General features: G+C 56.0%; 1 protein-coding gene across 2 annotated transcripts in view; it reads left to right on the top strand.

Moving 5' to 3' along the window:
- Nucleotides 1-12,115, top strand: part of LRP5 (LDL receptor related protein 5) — a 96,426-nt gene that overhangs the window by 25,760 nt on the left and 58,551 nt on the right. Inside the window, exon 2 of one of the 2 annotated variants that reach the window (XM_064163094.1) lies at nt 3,284-3,680. In XM_064163094.1, the coding sequence (XP_064019164.1) occupies nt 3,284-3,680 (397 nt within the window). Of the gene's footprint in view, nt 1-3,283; nt 3,681-8,049; nt 8,140-12,115 lie in introns of those variants that run through there. The other variant, XM_064163096.1, reaches the window with a different exon arrangement.

The raw sequence follows: 12,115 nt of genomic DNA, 5'->3' as shown, positions 1-12,115 counted from the left end.
CGTTGAGGGCACCAAAACTGAGGAAGGGTCTGGAGAAGAGGGCTGGGGAGCAGCAGCTGAGGGAGCTGGGGGTGTGCAGTGTGGAGAAGAGGAGGCTGAGGGCAGAGCTCATTGCTCTCTGCAGCTCCCTGAGAGGAGGCTGCAGTGAGCTGGGGTTGGGCTCTGCTGCCTGGTCTCAGGTGATGGAAGGAGAGGAACTGGCCTGAAATTGTGCCAGGGGAAGGTTAGGACAATGCCCAAGGGGGTGACAACATGTGGCAGTATTTCCTTCCCTAAAGGCTTGGAAGGAGCCTTGTGCCACATGTCAAAGGTCCAAGGCACTTAGAGCTGCAGGAGAGGAGCACTGTGCTGGGGAGCTGGATCCTCTAGTTGATTGATCACAATCACAGCATGGGAGGGCTTGAAGTGACCTCTGGAGATCATCCAGTCCAACCCACCTGCCAGATCAGAGCCACCCAGGGCAGGGCACACAGCAACATATCCAGGGTTTGGAAAGTCTTCAGAGCAGGAGACTCCACAACCTCTCTGGGCAGCCCATTCCAGGGCTCCAGCACCCTTAGAGCCAGCAAGGTCCCCCTCATGGTGAGGGGGAGCTGCCTGTGATGGAGTTGCCATCCATTGCTCCTTGTCCTGTCATTGAGTGTCACTGGTAGAGCCTTGCTGCATCCTCCTGGCAGGCACCCTGCAGGTACCTGTAGACACTGAGCAGATCCCCTCTGAGCCTTCTCTGAGCTAACCAGCCCCAGGTACTTGCTCCAGTCCCTTCATCAGAGAATCACAGAACCAGGCAGGCTGGAAGAGGGCTCCAAGCTCAGCCAGCCCAACCTAGCACCCAGCCCTGCCCAACCAACCAGACCATGGCACTAAGTGCCCCAGCCAGGCTTGGCTGCAACACCTCCAGCCACAGCCACTCCACCACCTCCCTGGGCAGCCCATTCCAATGCCAATCACTCTCTCTGCCAGGAACTTCCTAACAACATCCAGCCTAGACCTGCCCTGGCACAGCTTGAGACTGTGTCCCCTTCTTCTGCTGCTGGCTGCCTGGCAGCAGAGCCCAACCCCACCTGGCTACAGCCTCCCTGCAGGCAGCTGCAGACAGCAATGAGCTCTGCCCTGAGCCTCCTCTGCTGCAGGCTGCACACCCCCAGCTCCCTCAGCCTCTCCTCACAGGGCTCTGCTCCAGGCCCCTCCCCAGCCTTGCTGCCCTTCTCTCAACACCTTCCAGCACCTCAACATCTCTCTTGAACTGAGCAGCCCATCCTGATAGCCTCCATTACGCTCTCCAGTGAGTACCGGGGAGCCAGACCTGGAGTCAGTGTTCCAGACGAGGTGTAACTCAGGCTGAACAGAGGGGCAGCAGAACCTCCCTTGCCCTGCTGGCCATACTCTTCCTCGTGCACCCCAGGCTGCAAGCCCCTGCCTCTGTGCAGGCTGCTTGTAGGTACAGGTAGCTGATCCCTGCTGCCTGCAAACCCTCTCTTGGAGCCTGCAGAGGGCTGCACAGCCTTGGGTGCAGGAGTTGTGCTGTGTTTGCTTCCTGCCATCCTGCGTGCCCGGGGCAGGGCTTGGGGGAGAGGTTGTTTTTGCTCCTTGGTAATGAATGTTTTCGTGGTCTGGGGCATTGGCTGCTGCAGGGCTGATGTCTCTCTGTCCAGCAGGGCAGATGGCTTAACCACAGAGGGCTCCTGTGCCTTTCTGCTGTTGAGAACTGAGATAATATTTAAAACACAAGTTGTTGCCCAGACTGTAATTTGGGAGGGCTATTTTAGTTTGGATGCTTATTAAAGTGAGCTCTTCATTTCACGTTGTGCAGCAGGCTCCCAAGACCTTAACAGCACACTTCAACCCTTCCATGACCTCTAGCCCACTTGACTGTCTTCAGAACTGTCAGAGAAGGCTTTGCTGCTCTGCTGACCCTGGGCTTTGTGCAGATGGGGCTGCTTGGAGCTGTTTGGGTTGCTCTGTGTAAGCACTTCATGAATCACAGAACTCTTTGGGTTGGAAAAGGCCTCCAAGATCATCCAGTCCTAGCATCAACCCAGCCCCACCATGGGCATCAAACCATGCCCCCAAGTGCCATGGCCACAGCTTGCTGCAGCACCTCCAGCCATGGGGACTCTGCCACCTCCCTGGGCAGCCTTTTGCCAAGCCCTCACCACTCTTGCACCACAGACATTTGTCCTCCTCTCTAACCTAACTCTCCCCTGGCACAATTTCAGGCCAGTTCCTCTCCTTGTGTCCAGTTTTGGGCTCCTCAGTTCCAGAAGGACCTCAGGGAAGTGCTGCAGAGAGCTCAGCCCAGAGGCCCCAAGGTGCTGCAGGCAGTGCCCATCTCCTGTGAGGCCAGGCTGAGGGAGCCTTAACAGCACAGTTAAACCCTTCCATGATTCTATGGTCTAGTTGATTGCACAGGGCTGGGTGCTAGGCTGGACTGGATGAGTTTGGAGGTCTCTTCCAACCTGGTTGATTTTATGATTCTATGATCTCTTTGGGTCTCTTCCAAGCCCTGGCATCCTGTGAGCCTGTGGATGTGCCTCTGCACTGTGTGTGTGTCTGTGCTGGTGTATGTAGCCATGAGTTGGCTGGAGTTGTGAGGGCTGCAGCAGCTCTGCTGTGAGCACAGCCTGAAAGAGTTGGGGCTGTGCAGGCTGGAGCAGAGGAGGCTCCCAGGTGACCTTCTTGTGGCCTGCCAGGATCTGAAGGGGGCTACAAAAAGGCTGGGAAGGGAATTTTTAGGATATCAGGGAGTGCCAGGAGTGGGGGGAATGGAGCAAAGCTGGAAGTGAGGAGAGTGAGGCTGGAGGTGAGGAGGAAGCTGTTGAGCAGGAGAGTGGTGAGAGGCTGGACTGGGTTGCCCAGGGAGGTGGTTGAGGCCCATGGCTGGAGGTGTTCAGGGTCAGGCTGGCTGAGGCTCATTTCCCTTTTGCTGAGGGGAAATCAATTCAAAAGAACCTTAAAATCCAATCCTGACTCTCCAACCTTTCCCCCTCTCCAGGAAACATCATGTGAATTCTGTGGCTTCTCCTTCAGGCTGTGTGCAGCCTGCTCTAGGGTAGGGTGTCCCTGGGCATGGCAGGGGGTTGGAACCGGCTGCTCCTCCTGGTCCCTTCCAGCCCTGCCTGTTTGCATCAGCTCTACCTGCGCTCCCAGTTCCGATTCTTTCCAGTGCCGCCTGGAGCCTTCTCTTCGCACTGCGCTGGGGAGGGGTGAGGAGCATCTGTCTGGCCCCCCAGCCCCCCATCCAAGCACTGACTCAGCTCTGTGTTTTTCCCCCCCTTTGCAGCATCCCCCTTCCTGCTCTTCGCCAACCGGAGGGACGTGCGGCTGGTGGACGCCGGCGGCAGCAAGCTGGAGTCCACGGTGGTGGTGAGCGGGCTGGAGGACGCCGCCGCCGTCGACTTCCAGTACGCCCAGGGCATCGTGTTCTGGACAGATGTGAGTGAAGAAGCCATCAAGCAAACACACATTAACCAAACTGGGAACGTGGTGCAGAATGTCATCATTTCTGGGCTGGTTTCCCCGGATGGCCTGGCTTGTGATTGGATTGGGAAAAAGCTTTACTGGACCGATTCTGAAACCAATAGGATAGAAGTAGCTAATCTGAATGGAACATCTAGAAAAGTCCTCTTCTGGCAAGACCTTGATCAGCCCAGGGCAATAGCTTTGGATCCTGCTCATGGGTAAATATTGATTTGACTTCAATGCTTCAATGGGTATGCTGTCGGGTGTGTGCTGAGTGTGGTGGTGCTTCTCCTTCTGCTTGGCCCGAGGGGGTTCTCTCAGGATTTCTCTCAAGCTGAACTGTGTTTGGGCTTAAATGTTTCGTGGCAAGAAGTGGCAGCCCAGAGACAGAGCCTGAAAGGAAGATGCAGCTCTTCTTGGGTGCCAACAGCCAACCTGTGGGATTGCCTCACTTGCTCCGCTGCAAAGTGATGAACTTTCCCAGCCTGTGGTGGTGGTGGTGGTGTTATTTGCTGTTATCCTGCCTGGATGTGTGGTGCCTGGCTCACAGATGCAGAAAGCAAGGTGTGCAGTGGGCAGGATGGGAATTCTTACCTGCTTTGCTCTGTAAGCTGTATCAGGGTGTTTGTAAGCTGAGTGCTGGGAGGTGAGAGAGTCCAGGTGCTGCTGTGTGATCAGGTTAGGAAGCAATGATGGAGCAGGCTGGACCACAGAACCTTAGTGTGGCTTAGACTGAAAGAGACCTCAGAGATCATCTACTGCAACCCCTGCCAGGGACGTCTTTCAACTAGACTTGGTTGCTAAAGGCCTCATCCAACCTGGCTTTGAACACTTCCAGGCAGGAGGCATCTACAGCCTCCCTGGGTAACCTGTTCCAGAGTCTCACTACCATCATACCAAAGAACTGCTTCCTCAGCCCTTCTCAAAGGCTGCTCTGCCTCAGCTCCAAAGTGTTCCCCCTTAGCCTGTCTCTGGACCCCCTCAGCAAAAGTCTCTGTGCAGCCTCCCTGCAGGATCCCTACAGGTGCTGGAAGGCAGAGTGCTCTTGGACCTCTGCATGATTCCTCCTTCCCTCCTCAGTGCTCCCCAACGTCTCACAAGTGCCATTTGCTGTCCCTGTGCACAAACAGGGCTGATGCTGTGCACTTTGGGTCCCATATTCATTGTGGTGGTGATTGAAGGTCTGCTCTTCAGCACTGACCCCCAGGATGAGGGGAAAAGAGAAGTGGGGTGCAGGCCTCTTGTGTGCATGAACCCGCAGCAGTGAGGGGGTTTGCCGCTAGTCTGTCACCATTGTCACAGCTCTTCTCTCAGGGGACTCTTCACCTTCCTCCTCTCTGCAGGCTGGTTAGGTAGGTTTTGCATTTCAGCACATCTGGTAGCAGCTGAGAGGGTCACAGAGTCAGCAAAGTGCTGCTGAGTCCATGCCAGGGCTTAGGAGAAGCCACAGATCTGAAAGGAGTTTGTGGTTGATCCTGCACTGGGAGACAGTCAGGTCAAGCTGAAGGTGCCAGGCTCTGCTCAGTGGTGCCCAGAGATAGGACAAGGCACAAGCTACAACCCAAGAAGTTCCACTTCAACGTGTGGAGACAGTTCCTTGGTGTGAGGGTGCAGGAGCATGGAGCAGGCTACCCAGAGAGGTTGTGGAATCTCCTCTGGAGACTTTCAAGACCCATCTGGATGTGTTCTTATGTGCCCTGCCTTGAGTGACCCTGCTCTGGCAGGGGGCTGGTCTGGATGATCCCTGGAGATCCCTTCCAAACCCTCCCATTCTGTGGTTTCCTCAGCATCCCAGAAAGCCCAAGCACATCCCTGCTCCCACAGAGCTCGGAGCTGTGGTTACAGCAGTGCTCAGACAAAGCTGCAGTGCAGTTTGCTGCTGGTTCCCTGGCACGCTGCTCCCACACAGCAGCACCTGCTGTGCTGGAGGCTGAGCCTGGTGGCTTTCTGTGCTGAAGCCCTTGGGGTCTGTGTGCTGGAGCCTGGTCTGTGTGAGCTGCACTGCAGTGGGGTTTGGAATGTCTTGGTGTAAGTGGCTGTGATGGTGCTTTTAGCAGGCTGCCATCTGATCTGAACTGCTTTGGAAGAGTTGAGAGGCAGGGGGACACCAAATAAAAAACTCTGCCTGTTGCAAGTCCTGGGTAAGGAAAACATCAAACATGGCATAGGTGAAGGTGATGCTTTTTAGCAGCCCTTACTGTCACTGGAGGCTGTGCAGAGAAATGCAGAGGGTGCTACAGTTGTGAGACAGAGGTGAACATGAGCCTCAGAAACTACTCCCAGGCACAAATCCAGGCTGTGTGCAGAGTGGGTTGGGAGCAGCCCTGAAGGAAAAGCCTTGGGGGTGTTGGGTGCTGAGCAGCTGCCCAGGAGCCAGCAGTGCCCTCCTGCAGCCCAGCAGGCAGCTGTGTGCTGGGCTGCAGCCAGAGCAATGTGGGCAGCAGGGCAGGAGAGGGCATCCTGCCCCTTGGCTCTGCTCTGCTCAGACCTCACCTCCAATCCTGCCTCCAGCTCTGCTGTCCACAGCAGAAGGAGGGCACAGAGCTGCTGGAGTGAGGCCAGAGCAGGCCACAGAGGTGATCCCAGGGCTGGAGCAGCTCTGCTGTGAGCACAGGCTGAGGCAGCTGGGGGTGTGCAGCCTGCAGAGGAGAAGGCTTCAGGGGCACCTGAGAGCTGCTGCCAGAGCCTGAAGGGATCCTGCAGGAAGGCTGCAGAGAGACTTCTGCTGAGGCTGTCTGGAGCCAGGCCAAGGGGCAATGGTTTGGAGCTGAGGCAGAGCAGGGTTAGAGTGGAGCTGAGGCAGAAGTTGTTGAGTGTGAGGGTGGTGAGAGCCTGGCACAGGCTGCCCAGGGAGGCTGTGGCTGCCTCCTGCCTGGAGGTGTTCAAGGCCAGGCTGGATGAGGCCTTGAGCAAGCTGTGCTGGTGGGAGGTGTCCCTGCCCATGGCAGGGGCTGGAGCAGATGATCTCCAAGGTCCCTTCCAACCTGAGCCATTCTGTGGTTCTGTGCTTGCTGCCTTGGAAGCTAGAGGTCAGTTTATATCCTGTGTGTCTAGGCACAGGTATAAAATGGTCTGGCAGCTTCTGGTTATGTATTTGAGACACTCAGAATCAGTGGCACAGCTGTTCTCTTGGCATGTGAGAGAGGTACTCAGCCCTGATGCTGCTCACAAGTCATGTCCAGTGCCTCAGGCTGTCTGGGAGCTGGGAAGCTGTTGAGATACTGTGCAGTCAGTAGCCTGATGCAGGAGAAACTTGGAGTGCTCTTCAGTTTTCAGATAGTGACAGGCTTTCCATAAGCATTTCACAGAGTCACAGAATGAAGCAGGTTGGAAGAGAGCTCCAAGCTCAGCCAGCCCAACCTAGCACCCAGCCCTGCCCAATCAGCCAGATCCCATTCTGTGCTTCTATGCTCCACAACCTCCCTGAGCAACCAGTGCCAGTGTCTCACCACCCTCACTGCAAACAACTTCTTCTTAACATCCAGTTTCAATGTCCCTCTGCCACTTTAAACCCATTCCTCCTCCTCCTCTCATTACCAGATCTTGTCATTAGTCCCTCCCAGCCCTCCTGTAGCCCCCTTCAGATGCTGGAAGGCCACTCCAAGGTCTCCTGGAGGCCTTCTCTTCTCCAGGCTGCAGAGAAATGTAGGTGCTGCTCTTTGGTGGCTTCTGAACTGAGTCTGTAAGGTGGTGATGAGATTTGGAGCTGTGCTCAACACATCAACTTGTGGGTGAGGAAGGGGGAAAATAACAACTTGGACACACATCAAACTGGGAAAGCTTCTTCCCCATGAAGGTGCTGAGGTCCTGGAGCAGGTTGCCCAGAGCAGTTGTGGAGGCTCCTAGCCTGGCAGTGTTTAAAGCCAGGTTGGATGAGACCTTGAGCACGCTGGGCTAGTGGAAGGTCCTGGATGATCTTGAAGGTCCCTTCCAAGCCAAAGCAGTTTGGGGTAGTGTGTTTGGTAGTTTGAGGTTCAGCTGTGCAAGAAGTGGCTGAGTGAGGGCAATGAAGAGCAGCTGAAGTGTTCTGGCCCAGGCTGGTCATGGATATTTAGTCTCCAAGGTCTCCTCCAAGCCTTCTCTTCTCCAGGCTGCAGAGCCCCAACTCTTGTAGCCTGTTCTCAGAGCAGAGCTGCTGCAGCTCTCTGAGCATCTTGGTGGCCTCCTCTGGACTGGCTCCAACAGCATGCAGGCCTAAAGCTGAGTGCTTGGGAAGGGAAAAGGAGGTGGTTTGGATAAGCAGTGTACTGCTCTCATCCCTGCTGCAAGCAGCTGGGGCTGGTGCATTTGGCAGATGAGCTGCTCTGACTCCATAGCTTGGCTGAGGGAAGTGAGCTGCAAATGTGCAGGAATCTAAACTTGAGAGCAATTTCCTGTAAGCTCCTGGTTTGTGCCCTGGGCTTGTAGAAACTGAGAGCATTGCTGGAGCTGGAGCAGTTTGTGCTGGTGTCCACCAGCTGTGCAACTGCCCCCTTTTGCCTGAGCAGCTTATGTAAGTTTGGCAACCCTGCTGCGTTTCAGGAGGGGGGGAAAAAGGTGTTTGGGTAGTGCTAGCTGCTGCTTCTTGTGTCTCTGCTGCCTTCCTGCTTGGCTGCCCTGGGAGGCCATGGCCAGCACTGAGCTTTGCACAGATGAGGAGCAGGAAAGAAGAAATGACCTGCAGCTTCAAATCTGAGGGTAAGTGTGCTCTTCATCTTGCTTCTGCTTTCAGATGGGTTCAGCAGGCAGAAATGAGAATGAAAAACAAGCAGCCCACTGGGGTGATGTTTACCAGCTTCTAAAACCTGTTTATTTGTCAAGGTGGCTTCTTCTGACAGCACTGAGGCACCATTTAAGCTCTAATTCAAAGTGTTAATTAAGTGTGTGCCAAAGCCCAGGAACTGGCTGCTTGCAGTTGAATTGCAGTTCTTTAATTGCCTTCTGCCTGGGAGAGAAGCTGAGAGCCACTATGCCTACTGGTAGAGCAGGAGCTGAGTGCTGCCAGCTCCCAGCCTGGTATCTCTGGGTGCTGGCTGAAGGGCTCAGCATGAGCAAAGAAGGCCAACAGGGTGCTGGGTTGCATCCCCAAGGGCAACCCCAACAGAGATAAAGAAGTCCTTGTCCCACTCTGCTCGGTGCTGGTCAGCCCACACCTGGGGCTCTGCCTGCAGATTTGGTCCCTGCTGTACAAGAGAGATGTGGACAGGCTGGAGAGTGTCCAGAGAATGAGCAGAGGGCTGGAAGGGCTCTGCCCTGTGAGGAGAGGCTGAGAGCTGAGTCTGTGCAGCCTGGAGGAGAGACAACCAGGGTGAGGGAGATGCATCAGTGCAGCTAGGTTGGGGGAGGCTCTCCTCAGAGAGCTGCTTCTGCTCAGCTCTGAAAAAGGAAATATGAGGCTGAGAGCTGAGTCTGTTCAGCCTGGAGGAGAGAAGACAACCAGGGTGAGGGAGATGCAGTCAGTGGAGGGGAGGCTCTCCTCAGAGAGCTGCTTCTGCTCAGCTCTGAGAAAGGAAATAGAGGCTGAGAGCTGAGTTTGTGCAGCCTGGAGGAGAGAAGGCTCAGGGCAGACCTTATCACCGTGGAGCAGGACACAAAGGGAGGCTGCCAGGAGGATGTAGACTCCCTTGTGCCAAGGAGTCCCATGGAGCAGACAAGGGGGGATGGGGACAAGTCAGTGCTGGGGACGTTGCCATTGGGCTCCAGAAGGAAATGTTGCCCATGAGCACAGCTGGACACTGGAATTATCTGCCAAGGGCAGCAGTGCAGTGCCCTGCACTGGGCAGTTTGGAGGCCCAGCCTGGCAGGCTGCAGCTGCAGCATCAGCCAGAGAGGTTGCAGCAGATGGTCCTTGGGGTCCCTCCCGACCTGGCACTGTGTGAGTGTGTGGCTGGCTGGGCTGTTGGTGGCTGTGTGCTCAGAAGGCAGCACACATTTACATCTGTTCCCTAATGAGGCTTTGGCTCTTGCTCTGCTTTGTTGCTGCTGGTTGTTTTGGTGCAGCACAGTGCAGAGTTTAGGGCCAGAATCGGTGCAGCTGTTGCAAAAGGATGGTTAGAAGTTGATCTGCACCCTGCCCCCCTTCCTTTCTGCCTGCAAAGTCTGGAGTTAAAGGTTAAAAGCCAGTGAGGGACAGGACACTGAATACCTCTGAAGAACACAATCAAGTAGCCCAAGAGGTTGCTCTTTCTTCTGTGCTGTCTGCTTGGCTTCCCAAAGGGGCTTGATTTGTGAGAGCTGTCTGGCAGTGAGGTCTGCTCCCAGGGGGGTTGTTTCTAGGTTGTTGCAATACCTCTTTAGGAGCCAACTAAGTAATTTTCTTCTGTAGAGTGTCCTTACTGATCTGGGTGAGGGCATTGAGGCACCCTCAGCGAGTCTGCAGGTGGCACCAAGCTGGGTGGCTGTGCCCAGCTGCTAGAGGGCAGGGGAGCTCTACAGTGGGGGCTGGATAGGTGAGAGCTATGGCCAAGGCTCATTGGATGGAGTTCAACAAGGCCAAGGGCCAGAGCCTGCCCCTGGGTCACAGCAGGCCCATGGGGAGCTCCAGACCTGGGGTGTGTGGTTGGAAAGCTGCAGCCTGGAGAGGCAGCTGGGGGTGTTGGTTGGCAGTCAGTGCCCATGAGGCAGCAGTGCCCAGGTGGGCAAGAAAGCCAATGGCAGCCTGGCTTGGGTGAGAAGCAGGTGGGCAGCAGGTCCAGGAGGTGCCCATCCCCCTGTGCTCAGCTCTGAGCCCCTCACTGCAGGAGGACACTGAGGGGCTGCAGCCTGTGCAGAGCAGGGCAGCGAGGCTGGAGAAGGGCCTGGAGCAGAGCCCTGTGAGGAGAGGCTGAGGGAGCTGGGGGTGTGCAGCCTGCAGCAGAGGAGGCTCAGGGCAGAGCTCATTGCTGTCTGCAGCTGCCTGCAGGGAGGTTGGAGTGAGGAGGGGGCAGCCTCTGCTGCATGGTGCCAAGGGACAGGAGCAGAGGAAGTGGTTCCAAGCTGCAGCAGGGGAGGCTCAGGCTGGACAGAAGGAAACATTTCTGCCCTGGAAGGCTTCTCAAAACTTGGCCCAGGCTGCCCAGGGCAGTGCAGCAGTGCCCATCCCTGGAGGTGTTCCAGCAGCCTCTGGAGGTGGAGAGCTGATGTTGAAGGACATGGTTTGGTGCTGGGTGCAGGGCTGGGCTGGAGGAGCTTGGGGTGCTGAGGGCCATGGTTTGGTGTTGAGCCTGCAGTGCTGGGTGCAGGGCTGGGCTGGAGGAGCTTGGGGTGCTGAGGGCCATGGTTTGGTGCTGAGCCTGCAGTGCTGGGTGCAGGGCTGGGCTGGAGGAGCTTGGGGTGCTGAGGGCCATGGTTTGGTGCTGAGCCTGCAGTGCTGGGCTGGAGGAGCTTGCAGTGCTCTGCCAAGTGGCTGGCTTCTGTGAGTCTGTGCTTCATGCTGCTACCCTGTAGGACGCTGTTGCAGTGCTGCTGGCATGGGAGCATGCAGCATCTCCTGAGCACTGCACCGAGCCCTAGGGCTGGTAATTTTAGCCCCTAGCAGTTGCTCTCCTGTCCCATGGCCCAGGGCTATTTAAAACCGAGTGATTTACGTTGACAGGCACCACCCGGATCAGCCCAACACAGAGCTCCCCAGGCAGGGGCTGAGGCTCTCTGCTGCTGTGTTTTAGAGTCTGTCTTTCCAGCAGGGAGCTTGCTAGCACAGGCAGTGCTGGGCTCACATTCTCTGCATGCTGCCCTGAGTTTTGCTGGGCCAAGTATTCCCCAGTGCTCAGTTGGGAATCATCTGTCAGTTCCCCCTGAGCTGGGCAATCTTCACAGCTTTCACCCTGTTAATTAAGGTTAATTGGAATCAGTCCCTCACAATACAAAGTGGGTGCACAGGAGGATTTCTTTTCCTCTGAGAAGCTGCTCTGAGCTTTGTGCTGTGCCCATGAAGCCCCAACCACAGGCATCTGCTGTTTGCATGGGGACTGATCAGGTGTGCTGGAGGCATTGGGTAGGTGCAGACTGTGAGGCAGGACAGCTGCCTCTGGGCATTCATGGATACATGGAATGGGTTGGGCTGGAATGGAACATTCTGTGTGTCCTGTGGCTCCTTCAGGTTAGTGCAGGTGAGCTGCTCTGGCCTGACCAAAGAGCAATCCTTGTGCTGCTCACTTTCCAGGTGTGGGGCAGCAGCTGGTACAGCAGAGCAGCATCTTTTATGTCTGCCCTTCTCTGGCTTCTCCTGTTTGTCAATAGCTGCTTCCCCTCTGCCACAAATTACAGCCTGACTTGCTAGGGGAAACCAAAATGGGTGGCAATTGACATTGAGGGGTTTGCTGTGAGCTGGGGTAGCTCAGTTCTGCCTGCTGCTGTCAGTCTGTCCTGCTTGCTGCAGCTCAGCTGCTCTGGGGGAGGCAGCTGGGGACGTGGCTCCACTGCAGCCACTCTGAGGTCAGCTGCCTCAGCATCCTGAGGAGTTCTGCCTGGAAGCTTCACCTCTGCAGGTAGAAAACTCCCTGTTCTCACCTGGCAAACTGCAGTGTGTGTATGGTGGTAGAAGCCAGTCCTGTCTGTGTGTCTGTGTTTTGAATCCAGCATTCCCCTCTTCAGTGGCACAAAGAAGCCGGTGCTGTCTCTGGTGCTGCCATCAGAACGGGCTGGACAGGTCCTGGGAATGCCCTGGAAGTGCAGTGTGTCCATGGAGATCAGAGCA

The sequence above is a fragment of the Pogoniulus pusillus genome, chromosome 24 (assembly GCF_015220805.1).
Source record: "Pogoniulus pusillus isolate bPogPus1 chromosome 24, bPogPus1.pri, whole genome shotgun sequence".
NCBI lineage: Eukaryota > Metazoa > Chordata > Aves > Piciformes > Lybiidae > Pogoniulus > Pogoniulus pusillus.
This window is presented reverse-complemented; position numbering and strand designations above follow the sequence as displayed.